General features: G+C 38.3%; 1 protein-coding gene across 7 annotated transcripts in view; it reads left to right on the top strand.

Annotated features, from left to right (window-relative positions):
- The window catches only part of pcdh7b (protocadherin 7b), a 141,808-nt gene extending 133,493 nt beyond the window's left edge, over positions 1 to 8,315 (top strand). For 2 of the 7 annotated variants that reach the window (XM_059354165.1, XM_059354164.1), the window contains exons 3-4: positions 2,417 to 2,435; positions 4,469 to 4,591. In XM_059354165.1, coding sequence (XP_059210148.1) covers positions 2,417 to 2,433 — 17 coding nt within the window. In that variant the 3' untranslated portion in view covers positions 2,434 to 2,435; positions 4,469 to 4,591. Of the gene's footprint in view, positions 1 to 2,416; positions 2,436 to 4,468; positions 5,285 to 5,446 lie in introns of those variants that run through there. The other 5 variants (XM_059354162.1, XM_059354161.1, XM_059354169.1 and 2 more) reach the window with 4 other exon arrangements.
- The last annotated feature ends 8,675 nt before the right edge of the window (positions 8,316 to 16,990 follow it).

Raw genomic sequence — 16,990 nt, 5'->3', positions numbered from 1 at the left:
CCCAAACAACAAGGCCTGAGCCCCGGGGACGTAACCTGGTATGGAGGGCCTTCTTGTTCGGCTCTCAGTGATGCAGGGAGGCTTTTTAACACAGCCGAGTGACCCACTTGTATTGTGTTATGTTATGGTTGATAGTGTGGGCTTGCGGGATGTTTGTGAATATGTAACAAAAGCCTGCTACAGTGCTGCGTGTGCTCTAAGGGCTTTTCTTTGAAGATATTTTCTACGTCCTGATTTCTGAATTGGGTCTTGAAAGGGCCTATGGATATGTTTGGAAGCAACGTTGCGTGTCTTTTCCATTGAAATACTTGAAACAATTAAAATTGTATTTATTTTTATCAGCCATATTTTCATGCATTTGCTTTTTTATTCTGCCAACTTGCATTCTTAGATGTAAAGGAAAGTTTGAATCAAATAAGCCAGCATGGGTTCATTAGATAAATGTAGAGTGAGGTTTCTTTCTATTCTTGCTAAAATAAATAATCTGGTGAATGTTGAGTGTAGCCTTGGGTGGTATCAAGGTATTATGGTATTTATAAATCCCAACTGGATGATTTTTATTACTGTAATGGTGAGATTATGTATTGAGGTGATGTACTGTAGTGCACATCGCATGCCACCAGAGGTCAGTCTCTACTGGTACAGGCAGCGTTGATAAATTTTCTGGGATTTTTTTACTGACTAGTTAGCTAGGTAGTTTTTCCATCCCTGGAGCGCCATCTGTTTTTCCCAACAAAGTAGTCGCAGCCACCAGCCAGTCTGTTGTTAAAGTATTTATATAGCTCCAGAGATGGAGTGTTGGTAAGCTAGCTAGTAAGCGAGGTAGCACTACTGTCTGCTCATCTCTAGGCAAATTAGTCTCCTAGCTGCAAGACATGAAGCATCTACTTTTGGTCTCATTTTCTGTCTGCTAGCGAACAGCTGGCTAGTTAGCTAGATTGCTAATTTGCATTATTTTACCTTAGATTGGTTAAAGAGAGGTCTCAGCTGAAGCATTAAGTTGCTATACTTAGCTAATTTAGTGACAGGCTAGTTAGCTAGCTTGCAAATTCCTCCATGCTTTTCATACTAAACTGGATAATGTGGAGCTCAGGGCTTCATTTATGTGCATGTTATGTTGCTGGGCCATGGTATTGGGCCAGGCTGAAGCAGGCTCTTGCATATTTTTTTCGTCCAGAACTAACGGACAGATGGATTTAAGTAGTCTTAAACTACTCATATTGATTGCCCAACCTCAGGGGGAGGTGACACTTGTGAAGATGGAAAGGGGGAAAAAACACAGCATTTTTGCTTTGATATAGCAGCCCAGTTCATTAGCTCAGTGGGAAACGTCTTCATTTTTAGCAAGCCTGCAGAGTCAATGGACCATGGCTAGGAAATAATCAGCCTCCTTTCAGTGCTCACAACACACAGAGTGCCGGCTAACTACCACAGCAGCTCACCGTGCACGGCGGCAGAGACATGATGCCGAAGGTTGGCTGCTTACCCGAGAGAGCTGGAGGAAGCAAGAGGTCCTCCCTGCTGATTTTTTTTTACCAGTTTGTCTGAATGCGACTGGGGTGAGGAGGCAATTGGATGAGCATTCAGGAGCAGGGCGCCGGGGGCCTCGTGAGAGCCGCCGTGCATTGTGGGTAGCCTGATGGCTCAATCGTAGGTGTAAATGAGCAAGACAATCAGTACCTGGTATCCGCTTGTCTCTTTGATGGCTGTGTTTGTCAAGCTTAGACGGGGAAAAGGAGGGAGTGGGAGACAAAGACATCTTTTCTTCCCATGCCATCATCCATAGCAACTTTTATCATGTTCACCACTTCAGCTGGCATGTTAACTATTTGTCATTGTCAAGGCATCTCTCAATTTTGTTTTATTTTCTTGTCTTTCTTCTCATTTATTCAGCTATTTACATTCCATTAAATAGAACTACTCAGTTGTTTAGGCTCACTAATGACAAAAAAGTTATTTGATTTTTCCATCAAGTGGCAGTTGCTCCCTGAGGCTTTGGCTATATATTGACTGGAAATCATTAGCTGATGCTTTACAAAGGTAATTTGTGGCATGAAAATGGATTCTAATAGGTATTTAGTAGGAATATGATTTCTGGCAGCACAGGAATGGCACTCTCAAAGAGATATCGAAGGTTTAGCTGAAAGGCATTCATAGTGAAAGTGATTCATTTGTTGATTTAAAACACTACAATCAGTAGAACTACATTCTTTTATTACTATCTCGTCTTTCTTTGCTGTCCTTGTCTCGGCTGCATTGTCTCCTCAACCATGTGTCTGCTCTGCATAACACTTCTTTGGTGCTGTTGTCTTTTAGTTACAGTTTCAATGCTGCTCAAGGTTCCTCATACAGTATATATCTTTTATTACATAAGTGCAAAACAAAGTGATTTCTGTTCTATTTTTTTCTTTTACAGGAGAAAAAGAGCATTAAAAGTAAGCCATGGTCCAAACTTGTAATTTATTTTCTTTTTTAAATATGGGCAAAGGCATGCTTGGCTTGGTTTGCACTCACCCTCGCTTCTGCTTGATTTTGGTTTTCCATACTTCGCATCAGGCCATGAATAAATTACATCTAACATAGCATCTCTATAACATTGGCACTCTTATTAACTCTGTGTAATGTCTAAGCCACTGAAATATAATACAAGTACAACGGACATTGTTTGCTGTGGTCATTTGGCTGGTGATAACAAATGTCAATGGGGCTGTTAAGTGCATCTGTAGCTCCAAAGACAGACATCTGGGTAGTTTGCTAGCTAGCACTGCAGTCCAATTTCCTCCTGGTTAAATATTCTCTTAGTGGCGGGGAGTGAAAATGGAAAGATTGTTAGACCATTTTCTCTAACCAGTTTAACATGGAAGCTTGGCGGAATTAGCAAGATAGCTAGCAAACAAAAGGACGGCTTTCTAGTAAGCTAGCTGGCACTGCAGTCCTCTCTTCTCCCAATAAAGTAGTCTCCTAGTGGTGGGGCGTGAGGCAGAGGGATTGTTAGATCATTTTCTGTAACCCATGTAGCATGAAAGCTTGGCAGAATAAGCAAGCTAGCTTACTAACTAGCTAGCCGTCCATTAGTTAGCTAACTAGCATGCTAAGTCCACCAAGCTTTTGTGCTACAATGGTGAAAGAAAATGAGCCGAACAAAGTGGTTACTTCTGTGACAGCAATGTGCTTTTACATTTTGTAACAAGAGTGTGTGAAGGAAGCATTAAGTTTTAAAGGTTAAATTTAACTAATTTAGTGGTTAGCATCACAAGTCAGTGTATAAGGAATTTAGCCAGCTATTATGGCCACAGTTCTCTGCAATGGTAACGGTAGACATAAAAAAATGTCTGCCACTCCAACCATCACGCTAAGTTGATTTGAATAGCAATGTCCATTCTACTCTTATTCTATTTCTATGGTCTAAGCATTCAGTCAGGGCTGGAGTACAATCCCTCCTTCCTCCCCTCCTTACTTTTTTTTGTCTTATGCTGAGCCACTCAGCTTTGTTTTGCTGTATTTGGGATAATTATCTTTCACAGATTGCACTGTAACAAAATCTTGCACTGTCTGACAGTAGGGTATCTGTCAAACCTGTTGTCCTGGTGTAGCATTGTAAGAACGTAATTTGCTTTCCACAATAATACAGTAGACGTAGATAATCTTAGGCCAGCTCCCAGCTAGGTAATTGGTTAAGACCCCTATTAGTGGATTTAAGAGGATATCAGGGCGCTTTAGCCACACAAAGCTATTAAGCTACTTAGATCAGAATGTGATTGCCGTCTGTCAATCACCAGATAAGAAAATAGGGTGTTGTTGGTGCTCCCATCTCACAAACATACTCACAAACACACACAGAGCAGGCCTAATTGTGCATCTTAAATTTTAGACCAGGGTGAAAACTGAAAAACACAAACTGACCTCCTTCCCTACTCTCTCCATCGCTGCCCCCCCCCCCCCCCCCCCCCCCCCCCCCCCCTTCCCCTCCTCCCTTCCCGTCCCCTCTCAGCACAAACACGTTTTGAAGCATGACATTATTTCAACTCTGATTCACGCCACTGTTTTTTAGTTTGAGGCTGTTGTCGTAGCCAGTGGAGTCTTCTTTTCATTGTTGTTTTCCGTTACCGTTTCTGTCATGTGGTATGGGTTCTGCATGAAAACAAAATGCAATTTTATCCGTACAAGCTTAAATTCTTTTCACAAGTGATAAAATTCAGAACTTGCATTGGCTGTGACAATAGGTGCCTGGTAACCATCGTGACCAGTTTTTATTTTTTTACCTTCTCCATTAACATTTAGATGCGGTGATGAGGGAGAAAATATAAATTCACGCATCTAATGAAGGAATTCATAATAGCCAAATCATGTGACACATACCACACCAAACACTAAGTGCTAGGAAATGTTAGTTTATCATTAAATATCCCACTTGAAGTGAAACAAACAGCATCATTTACTTTTGTTTTTCTCCTTCTGCTTCCTCTAGACTCCCGGCCGTTGCCTGACGTAGCCATGACTGGCAAGTGCACCCGGGAATGCGACGAGTACGGCCACTCGGACTCCTGCTGGATGCCTGTGCGCACGTCGCCTGAGCGACGGCCATCCAAGTCAACCACCAACCCCCAACAACCAAAGCTTTCCACTTTCATGAGCGGCAATGGCAGCGGCAGCAGCAGCGCCGAGCAGCCCGGCAGCCAAGAGACCCTCGCCATGGCCGCCATGGCCAATGGAGACCCAACCGCCGCTCACATGATGGGCGACCGCAATCGCAACCTGCTCAACAAGAAGATGGCTTCCTCCTCCTCCTCCTATGAGGCCTTTGGTTCGCCTTCCTACGGCTCGCCAGGAAGTGGGGAGGAGGCGCTGGGCCACCCCACCGAGGAGATCCCTCTGGCGCCTACTGGGGAGTACAAGCCCACGTCTTGTGGTACTCTGACGCGACGGGAGGTGTACCTGTGAGCTGCCACGACATTAAAACACAACACTAAGCCGTTACAGCTCTAGAAGCTTTTAGCCACCCTTGTTCTGCAAGGTAGGACTAAACATTCTCCAAAGACTTTTACAACAGCTCCTTAATGAAAAGCGGATATATAAACACAGTTTTTAAAGTGCTAATCCGGCCATGACCTGGAAGAAAGGAGGAGGAGGACAAACTGTTGAGGGGCACTGATGGGACTCGGGATGTTCTACTGGCGAGTCGGGCTCTTGGGACATGATCTGCTGCTTGACAGTCAATCTGTACAATAATCATTTTACATAATACAGTACATGCATGCATTACCCCCCCCACCCCCCCCACCTCCCCCACACAGCCCCCCATTGAAAGGCCCCATTCCCCGAAGATGACACTGTACAAAAGAGACAAACCCTTTTTCTGTTTGTGTTTTTTCTAGAAACAAAGCTGTACATGTGGACTATTTTGACTTCGAAGTGTGTCTGGTTATGCCTTTTTTTTTTATTTCAGAACACTGCTATGGCCACGGTGTTCAGTGGCTGCAACTATAATGGACATAATGGTCTCTATCGTACTGAGCTGTCTACTGAATCCGTCATCTTGACTGTTTGTGATAAAAGTTGCTCAACGGTAGACCAAAACTGACTTAAATCTTATAAGGACGGGAAGCTTTAAATACTCCAGAAAGCAACACTTGTGTCAGTCCTCTCTTGAAATGGAGAGACATGGGAGCCAATGGAATTTGCTGCAACAACACCGGACTACAACACCACTGGTACGATGAACATACGATGACTGATTCTAAACCTACCAGTGCATACACTCTCCACAGGCGAAAAAGTCACTCATTGTACATAACCATTGGACCACAGCAACAACGCTAACTGCTCTCATTCCCTTTTGTCTTGCTACCTTTCCTCAGTCTCTCGTTCTTTGTCTTTGATTGGCAAGACCAAAACCCTCTTTAACGAGATGCAAAATCTTAGAGCCATGATCTATCGTCGCATCGGCTGGAAAAGCATGCGTGTACATGGTTGCGCATATTCGGATCACCTCAGTGGGATGCTCCTGTTTATATCAAGTTGTAATACCCTGTTCTCGCAAATCACATATGCAGACACACAGAAGCAGAAAAGCAGATTCATATAACTGAGGCCGCTGCCGGACTAAAAATCCTGGGTAAGCACAGCGTGTGGCATGCTGAGATTAGAATTATGGAGGTGCAATTGAAATTGTATGTGTGTATGGGCCCGATATGCAGTATATAGTGTGTGTGTGTGTGTGTGTAGGCTATATTTAGTGTATACTGTAGATGTACACCGATAATAGGCTTAGGAGGGCGTAAACATGGCCAAGCTGATCCTAAAACAGCTGCAAGGACAGCTTTTTACTGTTATTTCTTTCTTGTTGTGTGATAGACTGAGCAATAAATATCATAATGTACATGTGACCAACAAGCATCAACTTCTTTTCCACTTCTCCTCAAGCCTTCAAGGTGATATTAACCCACACGTGGCCGTCCAAGAATCCTTTCCTTAGCACTACTAGATGTTGCTTTCCATAACTAAGTGCACGGTGATGGCATCTTTGAGCACGAATGTAAGAATCAGCTCAATGGAGAACAATCAAAACGTCAGTTTGGATTACAAAGCTGAGAAATATGGTGTCAAAGTGAAACCAAAGCTTCGCGAACAGGATGAAGCATTCCCCCACATTAACACACAAAAATAGCTTTTTTTTGGGAGAACTTTGCTTTAAGAACACATTACATGAAGGATTCTTTTTCCCATGAAGGAGTGAGATGTCTCACCTACACATCCGTCACAGCTTAATGACCACTCACACACACAGACACATGACAATGTTGAGATGTTGTGCCTCCCTGTCTACAGTGATGTTTCTTTTTCGCAGCTGCAGAGGCGCAAAATCTCATGACTGTATTAAAGCAAAAGAATATCAGATGCAATGGAACTTTTTTGTATGTTAGCAAAACCCCTTTGGTTTGACCGGAGCTGCTCTTTCTGCATTCCGGCAATCTATAGTCTGTAAGTACTACTCGTTGTTCGAAAGAAAGTGCTCCTATACTTATCAACTGTATACATAAATATTTACTTTTTACTGCACGTTTAATGGGAACTTACTTCACTTACTGAGAAGGAAGAAGAAAAAAAACTGTAAAACAAAATGTACAAAAAAATGTTTTCCCTGTAAACATGGAAATCCACCTTGTTGCTTGCTTTTGTTATACCTAAAGAAACACGTAGTACAACTTAGTACATCAGTTAAGACCATACCGTTTATTTTTTATTTTTTCATACTCACATTTTACCATCGTCTCTTATACCACCACACAAATCTTTCATACGTTTCATTTACAACTTTATACCACGGACTTTTTTATCTTCATCTTGTATTTTATTTTGAAAATCCCATATTTGTTAACAGTCAAAACCCGTGGAAATGATCATGACAATGTACTATGTGTTTTACTTTTTTTCTTTATCTGGTGCCACTTTGTATATTTAGAGTGCTTCTGAAAAAAGACAAAAAAAACATTTAAAAAAAAATACTAGAGTGAATGCAAATATGCAATTGTGCCTTTTTATACCAATTGGTATGATTAAATGTTGGTTTGGAATGGTGCATAAACAATTACGTTGCTTACAAAAAGTAGATGGGGTGGCATTTAAGAACGGACTGAAATACATTTGCATATCTTAGATGAAATCCCATGATGTCAAAGGCTTCTTGGAGGACAACCAGTCAAATGTCAGTGAGCCTGTGGGTCTAATACTCCAATTGTTCACTGGGTTCAAATATCTTGTTGAAATATCCATTCCTAGCATAGTGCATTACCGAATGAGTACAGGTACATTCAAAAGTTGCTTGTTGGTAGTAATAATAATGATATAATGGATTTTTTTGTCGTGTTCCACTCATGTACATGTATGACATCAGAGGTCAAGTAACCTTCTTTGTGCATGAACCAAGCTCTAGGACTGAATATAGAAGCATAGAAAGATAGAGGTGGGTGAAAAAAAAGAGAAAAAAAAATGCTTGGAGACATTTGACTGCTCAGAGTTGAGGGAGCCTAGAGATAAAAATGCTAATGTGACGGTTTACTAGGAGTAGTGGAAGTGCGGGGGGGTAAAAAAGCTGCAGGGGGAGAGTAGCTGACAGAACACACACCTCAGGACGTGCCGAGCAACATAACACTCATGCGCAGATTTACAGTATATGCATATCAGTAGGTGATGAAACCCTGTCCTACAAATAAGCGCCGTATGATGTTTGCTTCGATACTGCAAGGTGATGCTTTGAATTTCTAGATCAGATGGAAACAAAGACTCTGTAGTGTGAACCTCAGACATAAAGAGAAGACATGAAAGGGAGAAAAAAAAAAACGCCATATATTGGCAACTACACTGAATACAGTGTACACTTGTTCATTTCTGAGTTTTTTTGTGATATTCACTGAGGTAACTGCTACAGAAATGTTTTTATTTCTTAATATTTGACAAAAACATGCAATCAAAAATGTTTGTATCTTGCCGCCGGAGGTGTGTGTTCAGTCTGTGCTCTCCTCTATTCGTATAGCCTTCACAGTGTGTAATGAGATTTGTAATATTAACCATTACTATTTGTCCTGCGACTTGGATGTTGATATAGAAATTGAGGAACAAATTTATCATCGTTTAATATGAGTCACTATGCACGCAGCTTAGCTGAACATGGCAAAGTGTATTGAACGCAAGTCCACTTCTATTTATGAGATATTTTACATAATTTAATTTGCTTTTGTACAGGTTTGTGTAAATAAATTGCTTGTCATTTTTGTCTCTGCAGAAATTAAAATATAACATGGTAAAACAAGTCTATCTGGGTTCATTGTGTCAATGTGTTTGTTTGCATTTCAAAGTGCAACACTTTAATGTAATAAAACTTTACATTTTAATTTTAATTAAACAGTAATGTAAACAAGTCACAAAAGGTAATTACCATGGTTGTACTCCAACATTACCTTGACAGTTTCTTTAATTCAATCTAATAAAAGTCATTTTAAGCCCACAGTGTTGAACATATAACAGCCACTTTCACTTTTCCACCAACTGTGGCGAACGCGCATTGACACAGTTCTTATTTCAAAATAAAACATCCAAGATTAAGTACACCAATCATTTCAGTTCATCCGTGTTCATTTGAACCTTTTACAAATATCACTTGTCAATCTACATTCTCCATATAACTATTATTCAAAGTTGTATTAATTGATTTTTTGACACTTTATTGTCAAATTATTGATCTGTTAACCAGTTATTATTTGGGGTCCCTTTTATATATATATATATATATATATATATATATATATATATATATATATATATATATATATATATTTTTTTTTTTTTTTTTTTAAGAATTGGTGGTTGTGTTCAGTGGCTGTTTAGGGGGGGATAGCAGGTAAACAGTAAATATCTGAAAACTGTGAATCTAAAGATTTGAGATGCAGCTCAGCAGCACTGTGTGTTGAGTTGTTCTGGTCAAAAATATCTAATAAAAATGACTTAATTAATTATTTATTTATTTAAACCTATTATGGTGTGTAAAGGGTCATAACATTATTGTCGGCTTTCTAAAGTCCATTTCCATGTTCAACTATGTCCCATAAGTTGTGGCAGCATTTTTTTGGGTTGATACCATTTGTTACACACATTTAGTACACATCTAGTTTCATATAATATCAGTATATTCAGTATACTGCTAAAATTGAACCTGCTACACCCTCAGGAAGAAGAAAAAAAGGCGGACGGGACCTAAGAATAATAACTGGTTTTCTCTTTTTTTTTATCCTTATTTTGGTATCAACCAACAGTTGTGTAAAATATTTGACTTTTTAAATTCTAAATGTTCCACTACATTCACAAGCTAACTGCTAACTTGCCATTTCCTTACCAGGCAGGTAGCGTACAGTGGGCTTACAAAGATTTTTTTAGCTGGCAGTCTGCTGTGGCTTAAAGCAATTTGTGAGCAGGACACAAATGATTAAAACGCTCCTTTGAGCTCGGAGGAAGTACAGGAATAGGTGATAACTTTTCTAGTATCTTACTAGAAACACTTTCACATAACACATGGTTATTTGGTCCAATAATAATGTAAAAAAAAAATGTGTATAGTGTAGCTAAACAACTAAAATTAGAAAATGTTTTTGGCAGATTTGAATGATCCATGTATTGTACTACACGGTTGCCCATAAAGTTGGAATAAAATATTCTTTACTTCATGCGACATTTATAAAGTATTTTCTTGTCAATTATATGTCATATTATAAGCCACCAAAAGGTTAAAATTAACACAGATGAACTGAAAACACACTATGAAAGCGTCAAAGTTTTAAGTCGAGAAAACACTGTGGACCAACCTATAAGCAACCTTATAACAGTAAGGTAGCCCTGCTCTAAAGCTTTGTCTTCTATTTTACTCTAAATGGACAATAATTTTATAAATGGACATCATGCTGTATCGAAGTATACTTGAAAGTAGTGATTGAGACCACAAACTCATTAAAATACGTTTTACAGAGATAACAAATTAAGTGAGAAGTAGGGTAATTTTTCTATTGATTTTCATAGAAACTGACTTCTTTTTGCAATCAGTGGAGTCGCCCCCTGCTGGAAATGAGATAAAATACAGGTTTAGTGTTTCCCAAGATAACGACGTAACGAAGACAGATCTCCTGGGTCAAAGTCCTGCATGTTTTATTGCCATTTATATGTAAATGGTAAATGGACTGCACTTATATAGCATATAGCATTATATATTTTTTACACTACAGACCAAGCAATGGGTGACCGCTCTACCAACTGAGCCACAGCCACCCCATATGACCTGACTTCCACATTGCAGCCTGTCATAATTATTACATCCACTAGAGGTTGACCTAAATATGATAAACTGCATAAAACAAATGACCCATGTTGTTTTTTTGGGGGGAAGGCATATATATGCATATTCATACTTTATTTGTTTATGTGCACTTATTGACATAAATGCATATATTTATGTGTCTTTGAGTGTGCCTTTCTTAAAAATCTTGCCTTTATGTCTGGGTGATATATGAGGCGATTACAGTGTTGGTGATTAGAGATCTTTTCCCTACGCTCTGATTAACAGCCTGCCGCAGCCTCTCCAACACTCTAAAACCACTAATATTGTCCTAATAGAAACTACAATACATCTCCATACTTCAGTAATTTGGAGAAAGTTTTTTTCCCTCAACCGTCACAGGAATATTAGAGGACGTGAGGTAAGAACACAAACGCAGAAAAACATTGTTTTTCCACTAGGCTGGGGAGTTTTGTTTGTGTACAATTTCAATTGAGAATTCAAAAGTGTGACCGTTTCTTTTTCGGCATGTTTGTCTTCAAAAGATGCCACTTCCAAGAAATACTAGGTTTGAATCATGTTGATATGCAAATGGTCTCGCTCATTTTCCTGTCCTCTCTGAAGCATTTTGAATTGCCTGGCATGGAATAATCAGCGGGTAGTATTAATTTTTCTGTTGAGAGAGGGGGAAATTAAGACAAATTAGAATGAATTTGAATGTAATTAATGTTTAGGCAATGCATACCAATGAATTGAGATTTTTTTTTTGCATGAATAAAACAGTGACTGAATACTATGAATAGCATAAATACGCATAAAGCCTTGCAGAAATGACTTGGGGCTCAATGAATAGTAGCAGTGTAAATCAATAACACAGTTTATGTGGGAATTATTATTTCTTAATTGCTACATGCATCCATTTTTGTCCGTTATTTACTAAAAATATTCATTTGTTGGTTCTAATTGTGAAGGTTACTATGCGGTTTAAGTGCTTGGGATTGTGTAGGTGTGAGCGTTTTTCTGCTGGTTCGGAGGTTCATATGCACCTGATACTTTTTTCCATTGGCAGCAACAAACACCCTCTGGCAGTTATCACCAGTGATCATAGCTGACGCTGCCCTCTTATCTACCCTCTCCATGCAAAGTTGCAAACAGGCTCCCACACATGCAAAAGAAAAAAAGAAGGTCTGGCCGTGCTCTGACCTCCCACACAGCTTTCAGTGCCCTAAAAGAAGCATAGGTGAAGCCTCGATAATAATCAGGCATTCACCTGAATCAAAGGTGCATTCGGCAGCGGAGTCGTGTTCAACCAGGCTATGAGAGGAGATAGTGTGGGACAGACAGGCAGATAAAACTGCAGGCACACTGTAAAAAATAGTATAATAATAACAATAATAGTAGTAGTAACAATAATACTAGAAGCAATTTCACATGACACATGGTTATTTGGTCCAATAATAATGTAAAAAATCGTGTATAGTAGCTAAACAACTAAAATTCGAAAATGTTCTTGGCAGATTTGAATGATCCATGTATTGTACAACATGGTTGCTCATAAAGTTGGAATAAAATATTCTTTACCTCTTTCAATGAAATGATTGTGACAATGTGATTTATTCTTGACAGACAAAGTGTATATCTCAAACTTTATTAGTCAATCTCTTCCAAACATATCACAATGAAAATGAACCACAATTAACAACAACTTATTGGGCAACAGTACAGTTTGAACAAAGCTATACTGTAAAAAATGTCTGTAGATTTTACCATGACAGTAAAAGACCGTAAAATTATAAATGAGTTAATTCAATTTTAGTAACAATGAAACAGCGTTAATGTATATATCAGCCAAAACAGTATTTTTTACATTTTTTTATTTTTTAAAATACATTGCCCCACTGTAAAATACTGGCACCATGTTTGTAGCAAAAAACATTCTGTAATATATATACAATACTTTTTCTCACTGTTAAATGTACCAAACACCATATCTCTAACAGAAATACACTGTAATATTTAAGGGTAAAATCTTTGATTCATGCAGCATTCATAAAGTATTTTCTTGTCAATTATATGGCAGAACAGCGTTTCTTTTGATGGAAAAAACGTTTTATTTTTTTACGGTAAAATGTGGAAGAAAATAGCAATCTTAAACAGGAAATCAATAACGCTAATATAATTTTACCATGATAGTACAAAAAGTTTTTTTTTTTTTTACAGTATATTTGAATGGTATGAACTGTTGATAATACCCTTCAGAGAAGAAGAGTATTGCTATAGGCATCAGATTGACATTTAATCAGTAAGCCGCTTAATGTGGAACAACCAAGGTTAATTCAGAAAATTATACTTTTTCTCCTACCATGTTAGCTGTACAACAAATCCTTCAACCATAAACTTCAGAACAATAATGGTCGCGGTCATTGTGACATCACCCATTGGTTTGTGGACTCCATTGGTCCATTTTTGTATCCAACCAAACACTGAACAACACATTTATATGCCACCAAAAGGTTAAAATTAACACGGATGAACTGAAAACACACTATGGAAGGATCAAAGTTTTAAGTCGAAAAAACACTGTGAAAGCAACCTTATAGCAGTAAGGTAGCCCCGCTCTAAAGCTTTGTCTTCTATTTTACTCTAAATGGACAATAATTTAATAAATTAACATTGAAGTACACTTGAAAGTAGTGATTGAGTCCACAAAGTCATTACAATAAGTTTTACTGAGATAACAAAATACATTGCCCCACTGTAAAATACTGGCACCGTGTTTGTAGCAAAAAAATATACTGTAATATATATACAAGCAATCATTTTTGCATTTATTTTTTGTACAAATACTTTTTCTCACTGTTAAATGTACCAAACACCATATCTCTAACAGAAATACACTGTAATATTTAAGGGTAAAATCTTTAATTCATGCGGCATTTATAAAGTATTTTCTTGTCAATTATATGGCAGAACAGCGTTTCTTTTGATGGAAAAAACTTTTTATTTTTTTCGGTAAAATGTGGAATAAAATAGCAATCTTAAACGGAAAATCAACATCGCTAATATAATTTTACCGTGATAGTACAAAAAGTTGCACCGTATTTATTACGGTAAAGTTCTTTTTCGTTTTTTTACAGTTAAAACAGCAGTTGTTTTTTAAAGTGTATTTGAATGGTGTGAACTGTTGATAACACCCTCCAGAGAAGAAGAGTATTGCTATAGACATCAGATTGACATTTAATCAGTAAGCCGCTTAATGTGGAACAACCAAGGTTAAAAACTTATTCAGATACTTTTTCTCCTGCCATGTTAGCTGTACAACAAATCCTCCAACCATAATTTGCCAACCTAAAACATTTATTACAAACATGCAAAAAAAAAAAAAAAGAAGGTCTGGCCGTGCTCTGACCTCCCGCACAGCTTTCAGTGCCCTAAAAGAAGCATAGGTGAAGCCTCGATAATAATCAGGCATTCACCTGAATCAAAGGTGCATTTGGCAGCGGAGTCGTGTTCAACCAGGCTATGAGAGGAGATAGTGTGGGACAGACAGGCAGATAAAACTGCAGGCACAAGAAGAGAGGAAGGGAAGGGAAAGGGAGCAGCTAGATATGCTACAGGGCAAGAGAGAGCTATCAAAGGTACTATTCCCCAAACTCAAATATGTAAAGCTAATTAATGAAATCATTGATCACTTCTCCAACATCAAACATGAGGTATGCCATTTTAATATAAATTCCATTCCCATTTATGCTCACTGGTGCGAAATAACGACTAAAAATCACATCAGCGAGGGGAATTCGACCATAAACCTTAGAGGAAGCTATTTGATATCCACAATTTATGACTTTTTTATTGTCTTTAGATTTTATTTTTCCAGCGCAACCGCGGGGAATGGCATCCAAGGAATAGCAGTTAGGGCTTTGTTAAATTGATTTCTATTTCATATTTATTTTACAGAGGGGTTGAACTTTTTTATGCGTCGTGGGATGGAACAAATAAACAAGTTCATAAGGAAACTCCTGCAATAACTTTGATTTAATTGTGATCACATAAATTCTATCAGCGTTTATTTTGCTGGCGATCACCCCCCCGAGGATGATGTCATTACAGTTAATTTCATTGCCTCCACAGCGGAGATGGACACATACATAAAAAATGCAATCCCTGCCTAACCCCGTGATACTTGAACTGCTAAAGTCAGTGTTTTCTGATGGAAATTCATTGGATTTGTTGCAGCTACTTTGTATTGCTCTAATTTAGAATATGGTGGACGCATTTTTATTACCTGATTGCCATTCTCCCTGACAGTAACTACAGAAAGGGGGAAGTTAAGAAAAAGGTGTCGAAGTTTCCAGGCTGAACCACAAACCACAAGACAAATACAACACAATACTGCCATACAGACAATACCTAAAAATGCAGATTCTGCACTTTGCCTGTGTTTAATTTATATGAAATGGGTTCTCTCAGGTTTCCTATCCATTTTTAACTGTGTTATGCCCCAGTCTAGGGGCCTAGAGCACAACATGAAAAGGCCCCATCTTCCAAGTAGTCACAAACAAAGATAAGTTTGAAGAATGGGTAAATATTTATTTACAAAGAGAACTTAGGTAAATACAAATATTCTTCAACTTAGGGGTTGACTAAAGCCAAAATAACAAACAAAACAATTACATCTTAAAAATAAGAAATTTACCTGAAAAACCAAAAGATACAAAATCTTACCTCCCTACCTACTTAAACAAGAGAAAACGGGAAACAAAACCTGGCAACCCACCCTTACTGCTCAAAACAAGGGAATTAAGTCCAAAACCACAAGTTAACTCAAAAGGTGTGAACCGGTTGGGAGAAGAGGAGGATGAGGAATAAGCCTGCTGCCACCGACGGCCGCCATCTTGGCTCCATTTAAACCAGGTGGTTCTGGCTGCAGCCAATCCCAGCCCAGGTGTGGAACCTCTCCACCAATAACACCGTGGCTATGGCACACTCCAATCTGCATATAAAAAAGGAAAACAAAAACACAGGGCACACATACAAATGCAGTTTGCTAAACAATAACTATAATATGACCACAGTCATAACAACTGGATGGAGAAGACTAACTTTAATTTGATCATCGTTTCCAGTTCAGAGCTTAAGGGAATCAAATGTTTCCATGTTTCTATACATAAAACCAATGTACGTGCATTTTCTATGTTATAAATTTAGGTTTGTGATATAAAGGTATTTTAACCACACCAATCCTATGAACCTCACTAGAGATTTAAAAAAAATAGATGGCAGCTACTGAGATCTGCTGAACAGGAAGTTAAGTCTAAGTTCCCATGGTCCTATGTTCTCAAGGTCCCATGTTGCCAGGGTCCTATATTCCCAGAGTTCTATGTTCCCAATGTCTTATAGTCCTAGGGTCCTATGTTCCCATGTTCCCAGGGTCCTATGTCACAAGGCCCTATGTGCCCAAGGTCCTGTGTTCCCATGGTTCTGTGCTCCCAAGATCCTATATTCCTAGGGTCTTATGTTCCTTTGTTCCCAGGTTCCTATGTTCCGGGTCATGTATCACTATACCATTGTACTGTACTATACTGCTGTGCATGATATGCTATATATATACTTTTGAACTATACTATATTATGTTGTTTACATATATATATATATATATATATATATATATATATACACACATATATATTTTGCTGCTATTAATCATACCATGTCACTTCACCTCTTACTTTGACTTGTCATAGTCTTGTATCTTGTAATTGCTCTTGTAAAGTTCGTACTTCTACTCAAATACCAGTAGAAACCTATAAGTTGTCTTAATTTGCACTGCATTTGTATATATTTTTATACTAGATATATTAACCTGTAATTATTTTTATTTACTTCTCTATTTGTCCGTGCTGATATGCTGATTTGTCTTATCTATCTTAACCTGTTTGGAGAATGGAGCCTCACCTTAACCTGCCCTTTGACCTCTTGAAATACAGATATTATGTTTTAAGGATTTGTTTAAAAAATGTATTTAAAATGACACATTTCTATGGCATAATGTTATAAAGAGTGACATACAAAAATGCTAGAAAGTCAGATTTAGGTGATTACTCAATTTTGATCAAATACTGTATGTACTGTTTGTCACTTCCTTTTTCCACCATCCTGACCTGTATTTAT

Source organism: Centropristis striata, chromosome 17, assembly GCF_030273125.1.
Source record: "Centropristis striata isolate RG_2023a ecotype Rhode Island chromosome 17, C.striata_1.0, whole genome shotgun sequence".
Classification (NCBI taxonomy): Eukaryota; Metazoa; Chordata; class Actinopteri; order Perciformes; family Serranidae; genus Centropristis; species Centropristis striata.
This window is presented reverse-complemented; position numbering and strand designations above follow the sequence as displayed.